Source organism: Pteropus vampyrus, unplaced genomic scaffold (genome assembly GCF_000151845.1).
Source record: "Pteropus vampyrus isolate Shadow unplaced genomic scaffold, Pvam_2.0 Scaffold79, whole genome shotgun sequence".
NCBI lineage: Eukaryota > Metazoa > Chordata > Mammalia > Chiroptera > Pteropodidae > Pteropus > Pteropus vampyrus.
In genome coordinates this window covers 634,864-654,444 of record NW_011888860.1, presented here as the reverse complement: position 1 = coordinate 654,444, position 19,581 = coordinate 634,864, and the positions used below count along the sequence as shown (strand labels likewise).

General features: G+C 32.3%; 1 protein-coding gene across 2 annotated transcripts in view; it reads left to right on the top strand.

Annotated features, from left to right (window-relative positions):
* The window catches only part of PDS5A (PDS5 cohesin associated factor A), a 110,643-nt gene that overhangs the window by 20,095 nt on the left and 70,967 nt on the right, over positions 1-19,581 (top strand). For both annotated transcript variants that reach the window (XM_011362750.2, XM_023532171.1), the window contains exons 3-5: positions 15,148-15,351; positions 16,297-16,383; positions 16,919-17,016. In XM_011362750.2, the coding sequence (XP_011361052.1) occupies positions 15,148-15,351; positions 16,297-16,383; positions 16,919-17,016 (389 nt within the window). The remainder of the gene's footprint in view (positions 1-15,147; positions 15,352-16,296; positions 16,384-16,918; positions 17,017-19,581) is intronic.

The window sequence follows — 19,581 nt, the reverse complement described above, 5'->3', positions numbered from 1 at the left end:
ATTTAGAAGAATATTACTTTTTGGATATAAAATTCTGAGTTGACAGTTTCAACGCTTTAAAGATGTAATTCTACTGTCATATTGTCCAGTATTTCAGATGAGAAGTTAGTGGTAATATAGGTCCTCGAATAACATGTTTTTATTCAACGTCATTTTCTTATAATGTTGATGAGATGGTATGGGAACTTAATTCTTGTTTTTACCAATTAGCCCATGGTAAAATTAGTTTCGTTATATATCATTTCACTTAAAGTTGTAGAACCTAGCAACAACATTAGGTGAGGACTTAAAACTGTATATGTTTTTGTTCTCTTGTATGTAATGTGTCATTTTTTTTCTGGCTCCTTTTCAAAATATTTCTCTTTTTCTTCGATTTTCAGCAGTTTCACTATGATGTCCTGAGATGTGTGTTTCCCCCATATTTGTCGTGCTTTGGAATCATTGAACTTCCTGGATCTGTAAATTTATGTCTTTCACCAAATTTTTGATCATTGTATCTTCCAGGTTTTTTTTTGTTTTTGTTTTTTTGCCCTTTTCTCTTTCTAGGATCCAGTTAGAAAAATGATGGATTTTTTTATATCGCCCTTGGATCACTGGGGCTCTGTAACTTTCTTTCAGTCATTTGTCTTTGTGTTCTTCAAATTTGATAATTCTTGTTGGTTTTTTCTTCTGACATTTTCAACCACAGGTACAGCCTAAAAAATGTAAAGTTACAGAGAGTGGGAGATGATCTCTGTGGCATAACTCTGTATTTCTTACCTTTTTAAAACTATATTTAATTTACATATAGTAAAGTGCAAACCTTAAGTGTAACATTCTATTAATTTATATATGTATACACACATAATTGTTATCCAGATCATGATATAGAACATTTCTGGTACCCCATCAGCTGCCTTATCTTCCCTCTCCAGAGATAGACACTATCCTGATCTTTGTCAATATACATTAGTTTTACCGTCAAATTTCATGTAAATGGAATCACACAGTATATATTCTTTTATGTCTGACCATTTTGCTAAATATTATGTCTGAGATTTATCCATATTGTTAACAATAATTCTTTTTCATTGTATAAATATCCCAAAATTTATTTATCCATATGGTTGTTGATAGGTATTTGGATTAACAGATTTTTGCTTTTATGAATAATATGTCTTTGAACAGTGTACTTGCTTTTTGTTAGATAATAAGAATTCATTTGTCTTGGGTACATATCCGGGGTTGGTAGACTTTTTATGTGAAGAGCAAGTTAGTAAGTATTTTGTACCTGTGGGTCAAGAGGATACTGTATTTATACAACAGGAGTGTAAATTTCCACAAAATTTTTTACAAAATTCAAAAAGTAATAGTTCAGTACATTTTTTGTAACATAGGTCTACTAATGCGAACGGGATTCGGAGAGAGTAGATCTAACATTTTACTTAATTGAGGTTCAAAGTTAATGTTCCCTATCACCAAAATTGATTTCAATTTTCTTCATGCTAATCTGTAATGAAATTTTGTATATTTCATTTGAAAAAACTTTTTTACACAGATATTTCCAAATATTGGTATCAGTTCATAGCACGTGATTGTAATTGAGTATATTCATTGCTTGGGAGGCATTTATAGAATTCTTTTATATTCTTCTCTTGATAATTGCCTTTTAGCATGTCATTACATTTCAGATTAATTGCTTCAAGTTGAAAGATTAGGTGGAAGCTCCCCAATTGCAGCTTGAATTGGACTTAGAAATGTGGAAATTTCCTGTGTGTTCATTGAGTTCCTAAAAATGCTGCAGGAATTGTAGTTTGAGTTTGGAAATGGAGATCTCACTTTTGTTATAATTTCGCAGCACAGAACAAAGGAGCTTGACATTTCTTGTGATTCAACCTGTTGAAATGACTTTACTGACTGCAGTGTGTAAGTTTCACGTATAAGTACAAATTTCACATAAAAGTTCTTAACAGCCTATAGTTACAGCTTGAATTAATTGAGAAACATTACCCAGTCTGCAGCCAAAGTTACTTTGTAAAGCCAGTCAGTGTTTTAAATACTAACAACACGTACTATCAATTAGAGAGTGTTGAGTGCTGAATGATACTAAAGACAACTGGAATGACTGGCTGGAATAGCAAGGAAAACAATCAGAAAGTCCCCTTTCCCTCTTGCCTTCTAAATACTTTGCTTCCTGTCAAAGAAGTCTGGGCCATACGTTTTCAATTATCCCAGTCTCAACATCAGAGAACAGAATATAGAAGGGTGGATTTGGAGTTGAGAGACCCTATGTAGGTAATTAGCATATCATTCTACTGACCGATATTTGAACTTCATAGAACAAGAACAATTATTTCATGTTTTCATCTAACAGGGTATAACTATTCTTTTCAAAATAAAGATGCTCTCACCTGTTTCTGTATAGTCTAGGTTGTCACAGTATCTAATCTCTAGGTGATAGCATATCCAGTTCTGGGTGATGTTAATTGTTTTTTAGTTAAAACACTTCCACCTGAATAGTCTAATGCAGGGGTTAGCAAACTGTAGCCTGTGAGCCAAATCTGGCTTGTTGCTTTGTTTTTGTAGACTTGGAAGCAAAGAATGGTTTTTACATTATTAAGTGGTTAGGGGGATCAAAAATAATATTTCATCATACCTGAAAATTATATGGAATTCAAATTTCAATGGCTATCAGTAAAGTTTATTGGAACATAACCATATTTATTCATTTACATATTATCTGTGGCTGCTTTCATGCTATCATAGCAGGTAAGTAATTATAATGGAGACTTTATGGCCTGTACAACCTAAAATGCTGACTTTTTTGTCCATCACAGAAGTTTGTCAATCCCTAAACACATAAATTAGAAGCCACCACTGACAGTTCTTATCAAAAATAAGAGAAAAGGAAAAATAAACAACCCAGCACACAGATGTTAACAAGCAGGGACAAGAGAATTGTGTCCTGCGTACAGCCCTCACTTTTGTACTGCTCATAGGGCCCTAATTAACTTTCTTCTACAACCCATTCTGTTTCTTTTGCCTTCACTTAGTACTTCAGCTGGAGCTGGTTTTTGTTTTGTTTTTAACTCGATAGGTTGCCCTTAAATTTCATTCCGCAGAGGTCTAGAACCAATAGGGATCCTAACTTTATTAGGGCACTATAGTTTCCTATGAACTTTTAATATCGTATACAGACATCCTAAGTACTTTAGCTATTGTCAAGAGTGTGGTGCCAGTTTATAACAGGATAGATGCAAAAATTGAGAGTAAATGTTAAGAAACATTGATAGATAATTTGACATTACTGCAACATCTAAGTGCATTGTTGTATATTTTACAGTTTTGTTGGAATTTTTTTAAAACCCACAACTGGTTCTTCACCACCAGTGGCTGGAGAAACACAGCTGAGTTCCAGATTTATTCCTTCCTTCCTCTATTGCATGGTAGCATCCTAGTTTTCCCATAGTAGTTGGGATCAGTCACACCAGCCACTACAGTAAACCCCTTCTTTACCTGTTGTTTCAGTGGTTTGAATAGCCCAAAATGGTCAGGTGACAATCTCAACTTTAGTGGAATTATTGTGTCCTATACTAGAAACATTCTTCTAATAGCAACCCAAACCTCTAAACCAGCAGACTGAACGTTTTAGGATGGAAGCAAAAATTCTTTGAGTAGGGTATGCAACATAATAGTGAGAGGAGGTGCTCTAATTTCTACCCTTCAATTTCCAGACCCATGTACTGTAGAAGAAGTAGCAGAATTTATTGGTCACAAGTTTAGAGCATATGTCACAGCCTGTAAAATAGAACCTCACCCTTTTGGGGCATTGTTTTAAGTTATAAACAGCAAGCTATTTCACTATACATTTAAGCTAACTATTAAAGAGTGATGGGGTAGGTAGACCAGTCAGTTCTATAGGTATGAACCCATTACAGAGAAAAAAATTACCAAGTTATAATTTCTAACACTTAGAAATCTTTATACTTATTGAAAGACCTCATGTAGATAACTTATTTAGACAAATTTTTTTTGTATTTTTACATACATAAAGGAAAACAAAATTCTAATAAGTTGGCTGTAATTCCTGAAAATCTTCATATTCAGAGTTTGATCCTCTTACTCCTAATCTTATTTTTGACTAGGTATTAATATTTGTTTTCTTCCACAGTATCATTGTTATCAAAAGTATTGTGATGCAGATAATCTTTAAAGAGTGCTCCACTGTTGTTCCTGAGATGTTCTTCCAAGTTATTAATACGTAATGCTGCAAGATTTGGTGCTGGTGCTTTCTAGATATTATCAGCATAAGGTTTTCAAACTGAAGTTTGTAGAAGCGCAAGTAGCAACAATTCTCTTACAGTTACTTCTGGCTTTCACTTTTTGTAAGACCACCAATTTTAAGAGACATCTCAATGTCAGACATGGGTCTTAGAATTAATAAAATATGGTAATTTTTATTTAGCATAGACTCTTGTATGCCAGATACTAGGCTGGGAACCTTGTGTCTATTATCTCTAAGTATCAATCTTTTAAGGTTAGATTACTTGTTTTATAGGCACAAAAATACTGAGTAATTTATTCAGATTCTATATCTATTAAGAGGTAGAATAGAATTCACAATAAATAAATACAAATAAATCTAAATAAATCCAAATTTTAATTTGTGTTCCTTTTGTGCTGTGAGGAGGAGATCAGTTTTAGAGATCAGAGCAGAATGAATTTGTATGTTCATCAGTCTTTGGCATTGCTGGCCAGGTGGACTCAGTAGCAATCACTCTAGATTGGAGATTGAAAATCAAGAATTACCAAAGACCCTGTATGTGTATGGGATGGGGGTGGAGGCGGGGGAGGGGATATTGTTAGGGAATGATTGAAGTGGCTACACTTGGATGTGGGCTGATGGAGCTACGTAAGGCACAAGGGTATGATCGAAGAGAGTATTAATGAAGATTTCATATTGAAGGCAAAGTAAATTCAGTAAGAAAAAAAATTGTAGAGTTAAGGATACTGGAGGCGAACAATTTTTAATGAGGTTCCAGGTGTGACTCAAGTAGGATAAAGATGAAAAACATTGATGAGATAAGTTGATGAGAAGTGTTCTTAGTAATTATACTGATAACAGATGTGAACCAGGGCTCTGAAGCAGATTGAGGTATATGGTCATTCTAAATAAGGAATTATAATGCCAGGATATTAATTGGGTCTTTGCTTAGAGTGCATTGTAAATTTCAATTTTTAGTTCGGGAATTCTGAACTGAGAATCTGAAGATTTACGTCTGAATCTTGGATCATCTACTTACCAACAGTGTAACCTTTGTAAAATCTTTTCACTAAAGTAAACTTTTTTCTTCTATTAAAAATAGGTATATTTAGTCTCTCTCCCTCTCCCACAATCATAGTTAAGGGTTATATACTACACACACTATAAGCTAAAGCTTTAGTTTTGTGATCTTAAAAATCTGTCTGATAATTCCCTGGGCCTTTATCACTTTATAAAAGGAATGATGGTCTCTACCTTGCAGAAGGTTTGCCTGTGTTTGAGCCTTTGCAAAGTTTCTTAGTTTCCTCTTTTTTTTTTTTTTTTGCCCCCCTCCTTCTGTTTACCTAGAACTTGGGGAAAGAGTAATATATACTATATAGATCTAGTAATATATACTAGATCAGTGGTCCCCAACCTTTTTGGCACCAGGAACTGGTGCTTCTATGAGAATCTAACGCTTGATGATCTGAGGTGGAGCTGAGGCGGTGATGCTAGCACTGGCTAGCAGCTGCAAATACAGATGAAGCTTTGCTCACTGGCCTACCCACTTCCTGCTGTACAGCCTGTTTCCTAACAGGCCACGGGTGGGTACTGGTCTGCAGCTTGGGGATTGGGGACCCCTGCTATAGATGTCTATCCCAGTGGTCGTATAGAAAAATCCATTTGGCTTACTTGCTCTAGGACAACTATGTGTCTTCTCTTTCCTGATATTGGAAAGTGGCTTATGAATCACAGTTTTGTCAGTTAAACCCTTTTCATTACCTTAAAGGGACCTTAACATTTAAAAGAATATTGTTATGGAAAGATATAAGGATTTTCAGAGGTCTCAAGTTCATTTTTATTCATCTGTATTTCCTTTTAACTCAGTTCACATACATACAGTTCACCCGTTTAAAGTGTACAATCAGTGGTTTTACTGTATTCACAGATAAGTGCAACCATCACCACAGTCAATTTTAGAGCAATTTCATCGCCTCAGAAAGAAACACTGCACCATTTAGCACTCACTCCCACATGCCCCTCCAGCCCTAAGCAATCACTAATTTACTTTCTGTCTCTGAATATTTCCCGGATCCAGACATTTCATATATTTGGAGTCATGTAATGTGGTCTTTCATTACTGATTTCTTTAACTTAGCATAATCTTTTCAAGATTGATCTGTTTTGTGGTATCAGTACTTCATTGTTTTTTATAGCCAAATAATATTCCATTGTATGAATTATCAAATTTTGTTTATCCATTCATCAATTGATAGCCGTTTGGGTTGATTTTACTTTTTGGCTATTAGGAATAATACTTCCGTAATCATTTGTGTATAAGTTTATCTGTGGAAGTACATTTTTACTTCTTTTGCCTATAGGAGTGGAATTGTTGAGTCATAGTTAACTCTGTGTCATCATTTAATGGACTGACAAACTTTTCCAAAGTGTACGCACCATTTTATATTCTCACCAGTAGTGTGTGAGGGTTCTAATTCTTTCACATCCTTGACAATACTTGACAATTATCAGACTTTCTGATTCTAGCCAACCTGGTAGATGTGAAGTAGGATGTGACGTCATCTTGATGACTGATGACGTCAAATATTTTTTCATGAACTTATTAGCCATTTGTATATCGTCTTTGGAGAAATATCTATTCAGATCTCTTGCCCATTTTTTAAATTGGGTTGTCCTTTTGTTACTGAATTATAAAAGTTTTTTATATACTGGATACATGTTTCTTATCAGTATATGATTTGCAGAAACTTTCTTCTGTGGGTTGCCTTTTCACTTTCTTGGTAATTTCCTTTAAAGTACAAATGTTCTTCATTTTGATGAAGTCCAATTTATTTTTTCTTGTCACATATTTTGGTGTCATATCTGAGAAATCATTGCCTAAACTAAGGTTACAAAGATTTATGCCTGTTTTCTTCAAAGAGTTTTAAGTTTTAGCTCTTAATATTTAGATTCTTGATCTGTTTTGAACAAATTGTTTAAAAAAAAATTAAAATTGATCAAAAATTAACAATTTTTTTGTATGGCATGAGGTAAAGGTCCAAGTTCGTTCTTTTGTTTATGGATGTCCAGTTGTCCCAGCACCATTTATTGTAAAGTCCGTTCTTTCCCTGGCACCATTTATTGAAAAGGCTATTCTTTCCCCATTATATGGCTTTGACACCCTTGTCGGAAATTAGCTGTCAGTGTATGGGTTTATTTCTGTACTCTTAATTCTATTCCATTGATTTGAATGTCTATCCTTGTGCCAGTACCACACAGTTTCCCTACCACTCAGTTTTATTGAGATATTACTGACATACAGCATTGTATAAGTTTGAGTTGTACCACATGATGACTTGACTTTTGTATATTGTGAAATGATTACCTGAATAAATTTAATGTCCATCATTTTGTATAGATTTTTTTAATGTTTTTTTGTGTGTGTGCGTGTGTGATGAGAACTTTATACACCATATTTATTACTGTTGCTTTGTAGTAAATTTTGAAATCAGGAAATGTGAATCCTACTTTTTTCTTTTTCAGGATTGTTTTAGCTGTTTCATTTGAATTTTAGAATCAGCATGTCAGTTTCTACAGGGAAGTCAACTTGATTTCTGATGAGGATTGCATTGAATGTGTATATCAGATTGGGGACTGTTGCCATCTTAGTACTGTCTTCCTGTCTGTGAAGATGGGATATTTCTCTGTTAATTTAGATCTTTGATTTCTTTCAATGGTGTTTTGTAGTTTTCAAAATATAAATTTTACACTTATTTTGTTAAATTTGTTTCTTATTTATTCTTATGTTATTGTAAATGGAATTGTTTTAATTTCATTTTCATATTGTTCTTTCTAAGTATTTAGAGATTTGATTGAATTTTGTATATTGATCTTGTATCCTGTAACTTTGCTGAATTTATTAATTATAATTGTTTTAATGGATTCCTTAGGAGGAGTTTTTATGTGCAAGAACATGTAATCTGTGAAAAGAGATAAATCTCTTTATGTCTTTATATACCCTTTATGTCTTTATATGCCCAACTGCCCTGGCTAGAATCTTCAGTAATACGTTAAATAGAAGTGTTGAAAGCAAGTATCCTTGTCTTGTTCCTAATCTTAGTGGAAACGTATTCAATTTTCTACCATTAAGTATGATGTTGGCTGTGGATTTTTCATAAATGCCTTTTATCACGTTGAGGAATTTCTCTTCTATTCCTAGTTTCTTGAATATTTTTATCAAAGGGTGTTGGATTTCTGCAGCTATTAAGGTCATGTGATTTTTGTTTTTTATTCAGTTGATCGATTTTTAATATTAAACCAACTTTGCATTCCTGGCATAAATCCCCCTTAGTCACAGTGTATAAATCTTTTTCTGTCACTGGATTTGGTTTGCTAGTATTTTGTTGAAGATTTTTGTATCCATATACATAAGAGATGTTGGTCTGTAGTTTTCTTGTGATAGCTTAGTCTAGTTTTGGAATCAGATTAATACCTCATAAAATAAATTGGAAGTATTTCACTATCTTTAATTTTTTTGGAAGAGTTTGGGAAAAATTGGTTTTCTTGAAATGTTTAATAGAATTCAGCAGTAGAGTCGAATTAAATCTGGGCCTGGACTTTTCTTTGTGTGTATTTTTTCTTTATAATCCTTTTTATTTCAGTAAGGTCAGTAGTAATAGCCCCTTTTTCATTTCTGAATCTAGCAATTTTAGTCCTCTGTTTTTTCTTGGTCAAGATAACTAAAGACTTGTTAATTTTGTTAATAATTTCAAGAAACCAGTTTTTGGTTTTCCCTTTCTCTAGCAGGCTTCAGATTTTTCTGGACAGAAATATTTTCTGGCAACTGATTTACTGATTTTCTGGCAATTGTCTACTCTTTCACAACATCCCCTTTTCATTTTGCCTCTAGGGAATATCCCTGTACTTATTATTGCTTATTCTCTGACTCTCACTACTTGTACCATAATTAATTCCATCTGTTTCCCCACCACACACATATATATACTTGTCTGCCTGAACCCCATTTTTCCGTCTTCCAAATTTTAATTTATTTAACCTTAAGAAAAACTAGATGCTTTTCATTGCATTTTTGAGCAAAAAAAAAAAAAAGAAAACCCTGAAATAATGATTGATCATTTTAAGAATAGGGCAAATGATCTACTTTTATCAAGGAAAAGGAAAGCTAGCAAACTTGAATTAAATGTTAAAGGCATCTATTAAGCTGCCGTGTGCTCCCATCTAAATTCTCTACCATGGTCTTTACCTAACTACATGTGAGAAAAGTAGGCTTTTTTATTTGGCCTAGGAACATGACAACTTAATAGTTATAGCACTGTAACACAGTATATGCTCTTTATATTTTATTTTTTACTACTCATTTTGGATTACTACTCATCCTATGATACTACACTATATTAATATATAGGTTAAGAGTGGTAAGAAGTAAGGTAAGAGTAATCATCACACTGCCCGGATTTGAATTTTTATGCCTGTGAACAAACACTTAGCCTCAGTTTTCTCACCTGTTAAATGAGGATGTTAATAATCCTCCCACAAGGAATCATTGTATTAAATTTTGAGTTATTAGTACATTAAATTACTTGAAATATGCCTGGCCCATAGCAAGAGCGCAATAAATGATAGCTATTAGTACTATTACAAATACTTCACATATAAAAACGCTTTCTGAATTGAGAATTTTCTCTATTATATAAGGGTCAAACTGTACAATAATTAATTGGTTTGTGCCTTGTTGCTTTCACTTGCTTTGTCCTACTTCATTAGTACCCAAATTAGAGAGCATTTAAGCTTATGTTAAAACCAAAAGTCAAAACCTCTCAAGCTTCAATACAAGTGGTAGACTGACTGTAAGGCTTTAAGGCTGCTCATAATATTTTAGCACCATATGAATTTCTCTTGAAGCTAAAAATAGCTTCTATGATGACTCTCTGTTATAGTCAGTATCTAGGTTATTTTTAGAACCCTAATAGTACTGGTTATCTTGAAGGAAGAATAAATGAGTAAAACACTTTCTCTAATTTAGAAATTTTCAGGAATCATTAACGGTGTAGTTTTGTAGCATATGCTTATTAATTGGTTTGGGGCTGATAGAATAAGCCTTTAGAATGGAATTGGGTTTGGAGTTCAGGAAGAAGATAGTGAATGTGTGTAGCATCTAACTTTTCTATACCACATAATTTAGATATGAAATAATAACCTTGTCATTAAAGAATACTAACCTTGATCAAATATGTTAATCGCAAAACATATTTTCAAGTAGTCTCTAGTGGTTTATTAGAAAAAAAGGTTATCGTTTTTCCCCAAAGAATAACTTAATTTGTTGAAATTCAATGAAATAGCTGTACTAATACTTGTTGTTTGTTGTGTTTTTTTCTGTCCACATGCAGAGTTTCTTCATTTCTTTTTGAAAATTATAAATTACTCAATTTATTTAAACACAGTTTACCCATTTCTCCCACCCCCTCACACTCTGCGTCTGGCAACCACCAGTGTATTCTCTGTATCTATGAGCTGCATTGTTTTGTTTGTTTGTGGGGGTTTTTTTGTTGGGTTTTTTTTTTTTTTTTTAAAGATTACATGTGTAAGATCATATAGTAGTTGTCTTTCTCTGGCTTATTTCACTTAGCATAATGACCTTGAGCTCCATCCATGTAATTGCAAGTGGCAAGATTTTATTATTTTTTGTGACTGAATAAGAATTCATTGTGTGTGTGTGTGTGTGTGTGTGTGTGTGTCTGTACACACATATATACTACATTTTTTTTATTTATCTATCAGTGGATACTTAGGTTGTTTCCATATCTTGACTGTTGCAAATAATGCTGCAGTGAACATGGGAGTATATATATCTTTTTGAGTTAGTGTTTTTGTTTTCAGATAAATACCCAGAAGTAGAATTGCTGGATCATATGGTAGTTCTATTTTAATTTTTCGTTTTATCTTAATATTAGCACTTAGTCTTAAAATGTATATTTATTGCATAGCTATTGACAAATTAGAATTTCAGAGAGATTTCTTTCTCAGACTTGGTCAACCACTGCAGTCTAGAGCATGTCAAAAAATTAATATGTTTCATTCCTTCAGAAAATATCATGCACTTATATCTCACTTTATAAAGGCAGGTAAAATTTTAGTGTGTTTGAGGTGAAAAATTGTAGCTAGGGGTAGAAGCAGTTCTAGGACATATTCACATATGTCTTAGAGCTTTCTCTATGAGCTCTTTTTTTTTTGCAAAGCTGTAAAAATGGCTCAGGATGTTTTAATATATAAACCCAGTTTGATTAGAGAGTTGAAAATTATAACATTTTATATTTGCATATAATATATACACATATACATTGATACATGTATGTGTGTATACATATATACCATAAAAGTAAGATGAAATTATACATTGATTATAATGTTTTAAATGTCATAAGGTACTAGGCAGTGGGAAACCATTGTTTGAATTAGGGTAACATTAAAATAGATGTTTTAAGAGTAACTTAGAAGCACTGTTTGATTTTGAGAATTGAAGAGACTAAAATCAGGTAGATGTAAGAAAAGCCTAAACTAGATGTGATAGCAATGAAATGCAAGTTTTATTAACTATATTCAGTATGAAACTCACTCATTTGAAATTAGCAGTCTGAATTCTTAAGAATACTGAAGTTTTCTTAAAAGGAATTTGCAATCTAGGTGCAAAGAAAAGACATAATAACATGATGAATTTGTCAGTATGTCGCTTGATCTTTGAGCTTTTAGTCCAAAAGTTGCTCTAATGTGTTCAATTCCAAAATAGGAAGTGTATTAGGAAGACTTTAAAATTTTGTAGTTCTAATGGCTTCTGTGTGAACTGTGCCCCTGCCTTGCCTACTTTACTCAGGTTTCACCTCAAATGTACATTAGATAAAAGAATTTATGTTACAAATAATTATATGAAACTAGAAAGAAGTATATTTTGGCAAATAGCACTCATTCTAATCTGGCAGTCCATGTATATACTAATGAACCACCATTTTAATGTAAAAATTATAAGGCTTATTTAACTCCAAAATGTACATATTTCACCCTAAAGGGTGGATTTTTGTTGTTGTTGTTGAAAGATAAGTATACATGTAGAGATTGTGCGAACTAGTCATTTAATTTATAATTCAACAAATCAGGCCTTCAGATTACTGTAGTCTTGACTGACTACAGTCTTATGAGAGATTGCAAGCTAAAACCACCATAGCTAAGCCACTCTCCAATTCCTCATCCACAGAAACTGTGTGGTAAATAAATGTTTATTGTTGTTTTAAGGCACTTTATTTTGTTACATAGCCATATATGACAAATACACATCTTCCATCTTTTCCACTGACAAGAAAACACTTTTTGATGACTCCCATTTCCTGTATAATAAAATTGAAAACTCCTTAGTTATGGCATTTAGGAGTACAGTTTGCCCGTTTCACTTCATCTCTCACCACCACCCATCACCCACACCCCCCACTCCCACAGAATTTGCTCTGACTGCTTCAGAATAGTTGGTAAAATATCTCTAATGACTTGAAAATCTTGCTGAGTTAGCTTTGATGGATCCATCAACCTGTGAGTGAGACATTCCTTTATTGGCTATATATTGACTGAAGAGGTATTTTCATGAAATGCAAATCTGACCATATGCTGTTGCGCAAAACAATTCAATGACTCATTCTTGCCTTTAAGATACAAACCAAATATCTATGACTTGCATGCTCCTTTGACTTTTGTCAGCTCGCATGAAGATTTAAAGTGATCCTTAGTTTACTCATCCTTAAATATGAGTTTTGATATTTTGTTGGTTGAGGTTGGATGAATTATATCTGTGACGAAGAGATCTGTATAATTTCAGGTGGCCTGGCTACTCCTACCAAACTGAATGTTATAATTATCTTTGGTCTCTTCACAACTTCTATATTTTGATGCTCTGCTTCTTAAAGCATTCCTAAACTTCAGGTGTTTCTCTTCTGTATCATTCTTAATTCCTACTAGATGACATTCTACAAAAATGTTGAGATAACTAAGATATAAGATTTAATAGGTATTAACTCTTACGGAGATGTTTGTTCTTTAAAAGTAGACTCTCAATGACTATGACTACATAACTAAACCAAGGTATAAAGCTGCAACAGCAGAATGGCAGAGAGGGGCTTGATATTTTGAGCAGAGTAGCTATACATATTTACATATAGTTATCTTATTTGGGGCTTTTTACCAGTGATGTTAGCTAGCATTGGATATTTCTTTGTGGGAAGGTTTTTTATTTCAGATTTAGTTTCTTTTCATGTGTCAGGTCCCCTCCCCACAGTGTATTATTATTAGGATATGTAATAATATGTTCTCTTTTTCTTTGCTGATATTTGTAATTTGTGACTTCTCTCTCTCCTTTATTTATTCTTAGTAGAGACATGTCAGTTTTATTAGTCTTTTCAACAATTGACATTTGGCATTGTTGGGTTTTTGTGGTATGTTTACTTTCCAATTAATTGATATCTCTTCTTGATTTTTTCTCCCTTTAATTTTAACTTTTTATTTATTTTTTTAACTTTTTGAGATAGAAATATAGCCCACTGATTTTTCATTCCTTCTTTTGTAGTATGTACATTTAAGGATGTAAATTTCCCTTAAGTACCGCTTTAACTGTGCATTATTCCCAAAAATATCAGTAGTTTATACTTTCATGATCATTTAGTTCAGAGTATTTTCTAAATTCTATTAGTATTCCTTCTTCAACCAGCTGAACTTCACTAAATTTTTAAGGAAAAATGAAATCAGTGTTACTACAAACTTTCCATAAAATAGAAAAAAGGGGGGATCACTTCCTGATTTGTTTCAAGCCACTATAACCTCAGTACTAAAAGTGACAAGGTTGTCTTTAAAGAAGTTATAAATCAATTATTTCCATTAATATTAATGCAAAAATTGAAACAGTATAATAGCAAAACATATCTAGCAATATACAAAAGTGTTATGACCTAGTTGGCTTTATTTTTGGAATACAAACTTGGACTAGAATTAGATTTTATGAATGGAAACTTAGGTTAAAATTAGGAAATCAGTCAGTGAGATTTGCTCTTATCAGAATTAGGAAAATCTGATCACTTCAATAGCTATAGAAAAACATTTGATAAAACTCAATACTTATTCATGATAAAAAGTCTTGGCAAAATAGAAGTACAAATTCATTATTTCACAATGGTAAATGATTTATTTAAAGATTTTGAAAGCATGAGGTGATAAACGAATAGAGAATTATAGTATGGCTATTTGCATATTTATAGAGAAAACAGACCAACATAAAATACACAAAAATTTAAATAGTGGTTATTTTCTGAAGTTGAGAAATTAGAATTTTAAAGAATATAACTTTTTGCATTTTAGAATAATTCTAAAATGTACATTTGCTTAATTTTGTAACCATAAATAACAGATTATTTTATAATTAAAGATTTTAATAAGAAATACAATACATAAAAATTTTAAACTTTCTATTGTGAATTGCAAAACTATTAAAGTGTGAAATGATATAGCAATTTAAGGGACCTAAATCAAGGCAGCTTTGATAATAAAATATAAAAGAAACATAGTTGATGTTGTAAAATATCAGATGAATTCGTTGTGTATATGAGGCCAAGAACTTTTTTAAATGAATAGTGTTAAGTTTTTCATAAATATAATGCAAGTTCAGATAATGTGTCTATAATCCAAAAGCTGACACTTGTTCACGCTCATGATCTTTACCCAGATTCTTAATTGTAGATTTATAAAAACCAGTTGTGAATCCTGATAGTAATTGATTACTAGTTTGTGTTGTAATGATAATGTTTTAAAAAATATATCCTCTCTTGATTTCTGATTATCAGGAGTTGACTATATTTTTCTTTTATACATTTTTACAGATGATAGTAAAAACTTTTATGGATATGGATCAGGACTCAGAAGATGAAAAACAACAGTATCTCCCACTAGCCTTGCATCTTGCATCTGAATTTTTCCTCAGGAATCCCAATAAAGATGTGCGTCTCCTTGTAGCATGTTGTTTGGCTGACATCTTTCGAATCTATGCTCCAGAAGCTCCATATACTTCCCACGATAAACTTAAGGTAGATACAGTCTTCACAAAATTGGTTTACTTTTATAGTTTATCTTATAATGTTATGTACCTATCCTAGGAACATAGCTTTCATATTACTCATCTTATCATTAGAAGATTATATCGTAAGTTGCAAAACTATTTATTGTTAATTTTCATTGAATATCCACAAAAATGACTATTTTTATGAGGCATGAAATGGTACAGGTATGTTCATATCTAACCTTCAGGATAACCTATCACAAAACCCAGAGAGCTGAATTGAAGAAATAGTGTATTAATGACACCTTTTAAAACAATAGTATAACAATTTACATGGACTGCTTTCTTTTAAGTAATCCTAAAATGAGTTTATCCCTTGTTAGTATTATTTTGAGTTTAAGCTTCTAAAGAAAGTTTATTAAGAAATGAATCACTATCATCATGAAAAGTAAAACTTTTGGGCCAGTCTATTATTGCTTTTGTTCCACAGAACTTTGATGTCATACATTAAATTCAAAACTAGGTACTGAAAATTAACTGTTTACATGTAAGAAATAGTAATATAAAGACTCACCTCCAGGTCTTCAAAATGAAAATGATTGTTTACCATGATACATGATAAAGGTAGTAAAATGGAAGTTATGTAGTAAAGAGTAACAAGATAGAGAACCTATAGTTCTGTCAGAATGAGAAAGCCTAAAGATTTGTGGCAGTAATGACCTTAATTTTTGCTTCTAAAGGATTTGATTTTATATGATTTGCCCTTTCCCAGTTATTTCAAATAATAGATTAGGCCAGGCATTTGGCTAAACTAAAGAATTTTCTTTTATTGTACTTTGTAATAAGTGTGTGTGTGTGTGTGTGTGTGTGTGCGCGTGTGTGCGCGTGTGTGTATACACACACAGGCTATTAGTATATTGTGAAAGAATGATAAGTATTTGTGTCTAAATATATTTTATCATTTTTTTAACAGGACATATTTTTGTTTATTACCAGACAATTAAAAGGTTTGGAGGATACAAAGAGTCCGCAGTTTAATAGATACTTTTATTTATTAGAGGTAAAAACATTTTATTTAAAAAAATGTCATCCTATTTCACACAGTAAAAAATTCTTAATAGTAGCTTTAAAATGTAAACTGCATTTTGTTTTATGTAAAGCTCATTTAATAAAACATGTTTTACACATACATACATATATATATATTTTATGCCCCTTATATCCTGAAAGATAAGTATTCCACTGAAAAAACTGTTATATTATTGGAAACTTTATTTTCTTCCTTCTATTTTTATTATCTTCTAATCAAAAAAAGGGATTAAGTTGAATTCATTTTCACTACCTCTTATATTTTGTATGTATGTATACATGCCTACCATCCTCTAACAATTTAGTATTTTTTAGTTAGAGAAGGTTAATACCAACAGATAAGTCTTTTTACAGGTTAGAGTACATAACAACAATTGTAATTTTGTGTGTTGGACTTTTATAAGCTTTAAATAGATTTCTAATTCTAAAATTTAGTTTTATTAATAATTTGCATTTGTGTAACTATTTTGTGTGTATAAATAATAATTTTTATTTATTTATTTAAGAATTTAGCTTGGGTTAAATCATATAACATCTGCTTTGAATTGGAAGATTGCAATGAAATTTTTATTCAGCTTTTTAGGACTCTCTTCTCAGTGATCAAGTAAGTTATTTTTTAAGCATTTCTCTTTTCTTGCATTTCTCTTTTGTGCATTTTGAAGTAATGTGTACTGTGCATATACACTAAGATATTTTGGAGTTATAAAGAAATGTTTTCCTTAGAAGACTTACCATGAAGAGGAAAAGAAATAATTATGTTTATGAAAGCTGCCTTTGCCCTTATACTTCCATTTTAAATTATGATATCAATTGTATTGATTGACTCTTATAAAGCAAATGGTATGAGAACTTATATAAAGAAGTGATATAAAGCAAATGGTATGAGAACCTATATAAAGAACTTATATAAATACTGAGGTGGAAATTATAAGTATTATAAGTACCATTAGCGAATGCTGGGAGGCATAATAGCTCAGTTATTAAGCACACAGACTTTGATATGTTCTCATTTAAGAGCTAGGAAAAAATCTTGAAGCATTAATCTTTCTTTATAGAAATAGGAAAACTAATGCACAAAGAAGAAGATGTGGTCGTTTGCCCAAGGACAAATTGCTGAACAGGAGAGCCCAAACTCTGATTTCAGTCCAGTGTTTTGTTTTGTGTTTGTGTGTAGTAAACCAAACATTGGTATGAGATGTGTTCTACAGAATTACATTATATACAAACATAATATAGCTCACATAAATTATAAATTTTCTAGTAGCCACATTAAGAAAGATAAAAAAGAAACAAATGAAATTTATTTAAATAATATACCTTATTTATCCCAGTCTCCAAAGGACTATTATGTCAACATGTAGCTCTATCTATCCTTCAAACATTCAATAGCCAAATGGCTATTGGCTAATGGCTTCCATATTGGACAGTACATTTCTAGAGTTTTCTGTAGATTTTATATGAATACTATATCATGTTTTCCTTTTCCTTAGATGGAATGGCAGAAAGAGAATTTATTCTGGAATAAACAGGAAAGGGCTGGACTTCATCTAGTCTAGAAATAGCTTATAAAAAGACTGCATGAGAAAAAACTTCTTGTGGCAACTAACTGGAAGCCTTTAAATAAATGATAAACTATATATAAACTTTACCTTATATATTAGCTTTTGCTGCATAACAAAACAATACAAAACTTCGTAGTTTAAAACAATCACCATTTTATTCATGATTCTGCTTGACAGTCCTTTTATCTAGGCTGGACTTGTACCTAAATATTTGCAGGGTTTGGGCTGAACACCTGGCAGTTGGCTGAGGTAATAGGACAACTCAGTCACATGTCTGTCTCCAATCATCCAGTAGGCTAGCTCAGGCCTCTTTGTGCACTAACTGGGTTTCAAAAGTATCAAGAAAGGGCAAGCCCTACCACATGAGCACTTTTTAAACCTCTGCTTATTTCATGTTTACTTAGATCTCATTGGCCAAGCAAGGCACACAGGCAAGCCCAGATTCAAAGGTTGGTTAGATACTCCATATCTTGAGTGGAGAAGCAGCATTTTTAAGGCATGTGCATACTGAGAAGAACAATTTGTGGCCATCATTTGCATTCTACCACAGTTTTGAAACTTTTCTAAAAATTAAAATCAACAAAATTAAAAAAAAACTCCTGAAATTGTCATCATTCTGCCCCTTTTGTGACCTTACCTATCTACTTAAGTCCACTTCCCACTCTGCAATTCTAATTATTTCCTATCGCAATTTCTTACGCATACACGCACCTTTCTTTGATCCTGTTAATATTTTTGTTTCCTGAATCTAAAGCTCTAAGTTTATTATTGACTTAATTTCTAATTAAAGTAGTTCACATTGAGGTATGAGTGAATAAAAGACTTGCCTTTGAAAGAGAGCTTATTGATTTGTATTTAATGACACATTTACCATATATATGGTATTCTTCATTCCTTTGCATAGGTAAAGATTTCTATCTGGCATTATTTTTCTTAAGTCCAAAGGACTTTCTTTAATATTCCCTATAGTTCATGTCTGCTGCTGATAGAATTTTTTCAGTTTTTTGTATGTCTGAAAAAGTCTATACCACCTTCATTTTTTGAAAGTTATTTTCATGGCAAGAGTTCTCGGTTAATAGGTTTTTTTCTTTTCTTTTTTCTCTTTAAGTACTTTTAAAGATGTTGCTCTGTCTTTTTCTGATTCACATCGTTTCTAAAGAATTTTTACATTTTTAATCTTCGTTCCTCTATACATTAACTTTTTTTTTCTCTACCCACTTTTAAGATTTTTCTCCTTATTACTAGTTTTAAGCAATCTGAATATGATATACCATGGTGTTTTCTTCTTGTTTCCTGTGCTTGGGACTCATTGAGCTTCTTGGATATGTAGGTTTACCCATCTGATTACTAGATGCCCTGTGAATTAAGAGATTTTCCACTGTAGTAGGAACATGCACTGTCCTAAGGGCTGTGTGGGTTTCAAGGATTATTCCCTCTTTTCCTTTCACATAGTCCCTTCCCCAGACTCAAGAAATTTCCTCTTATGTTTGCGTTGATCACTAAGCACTTGAAAACTTAGGGGGTACCCTTCGTAAGCTCATTCTTTGAGTAGCTTTCTCTCCCTTCTTATAATTTGCCCTACAAACTCTAGTTTCCCCCGACTCAAG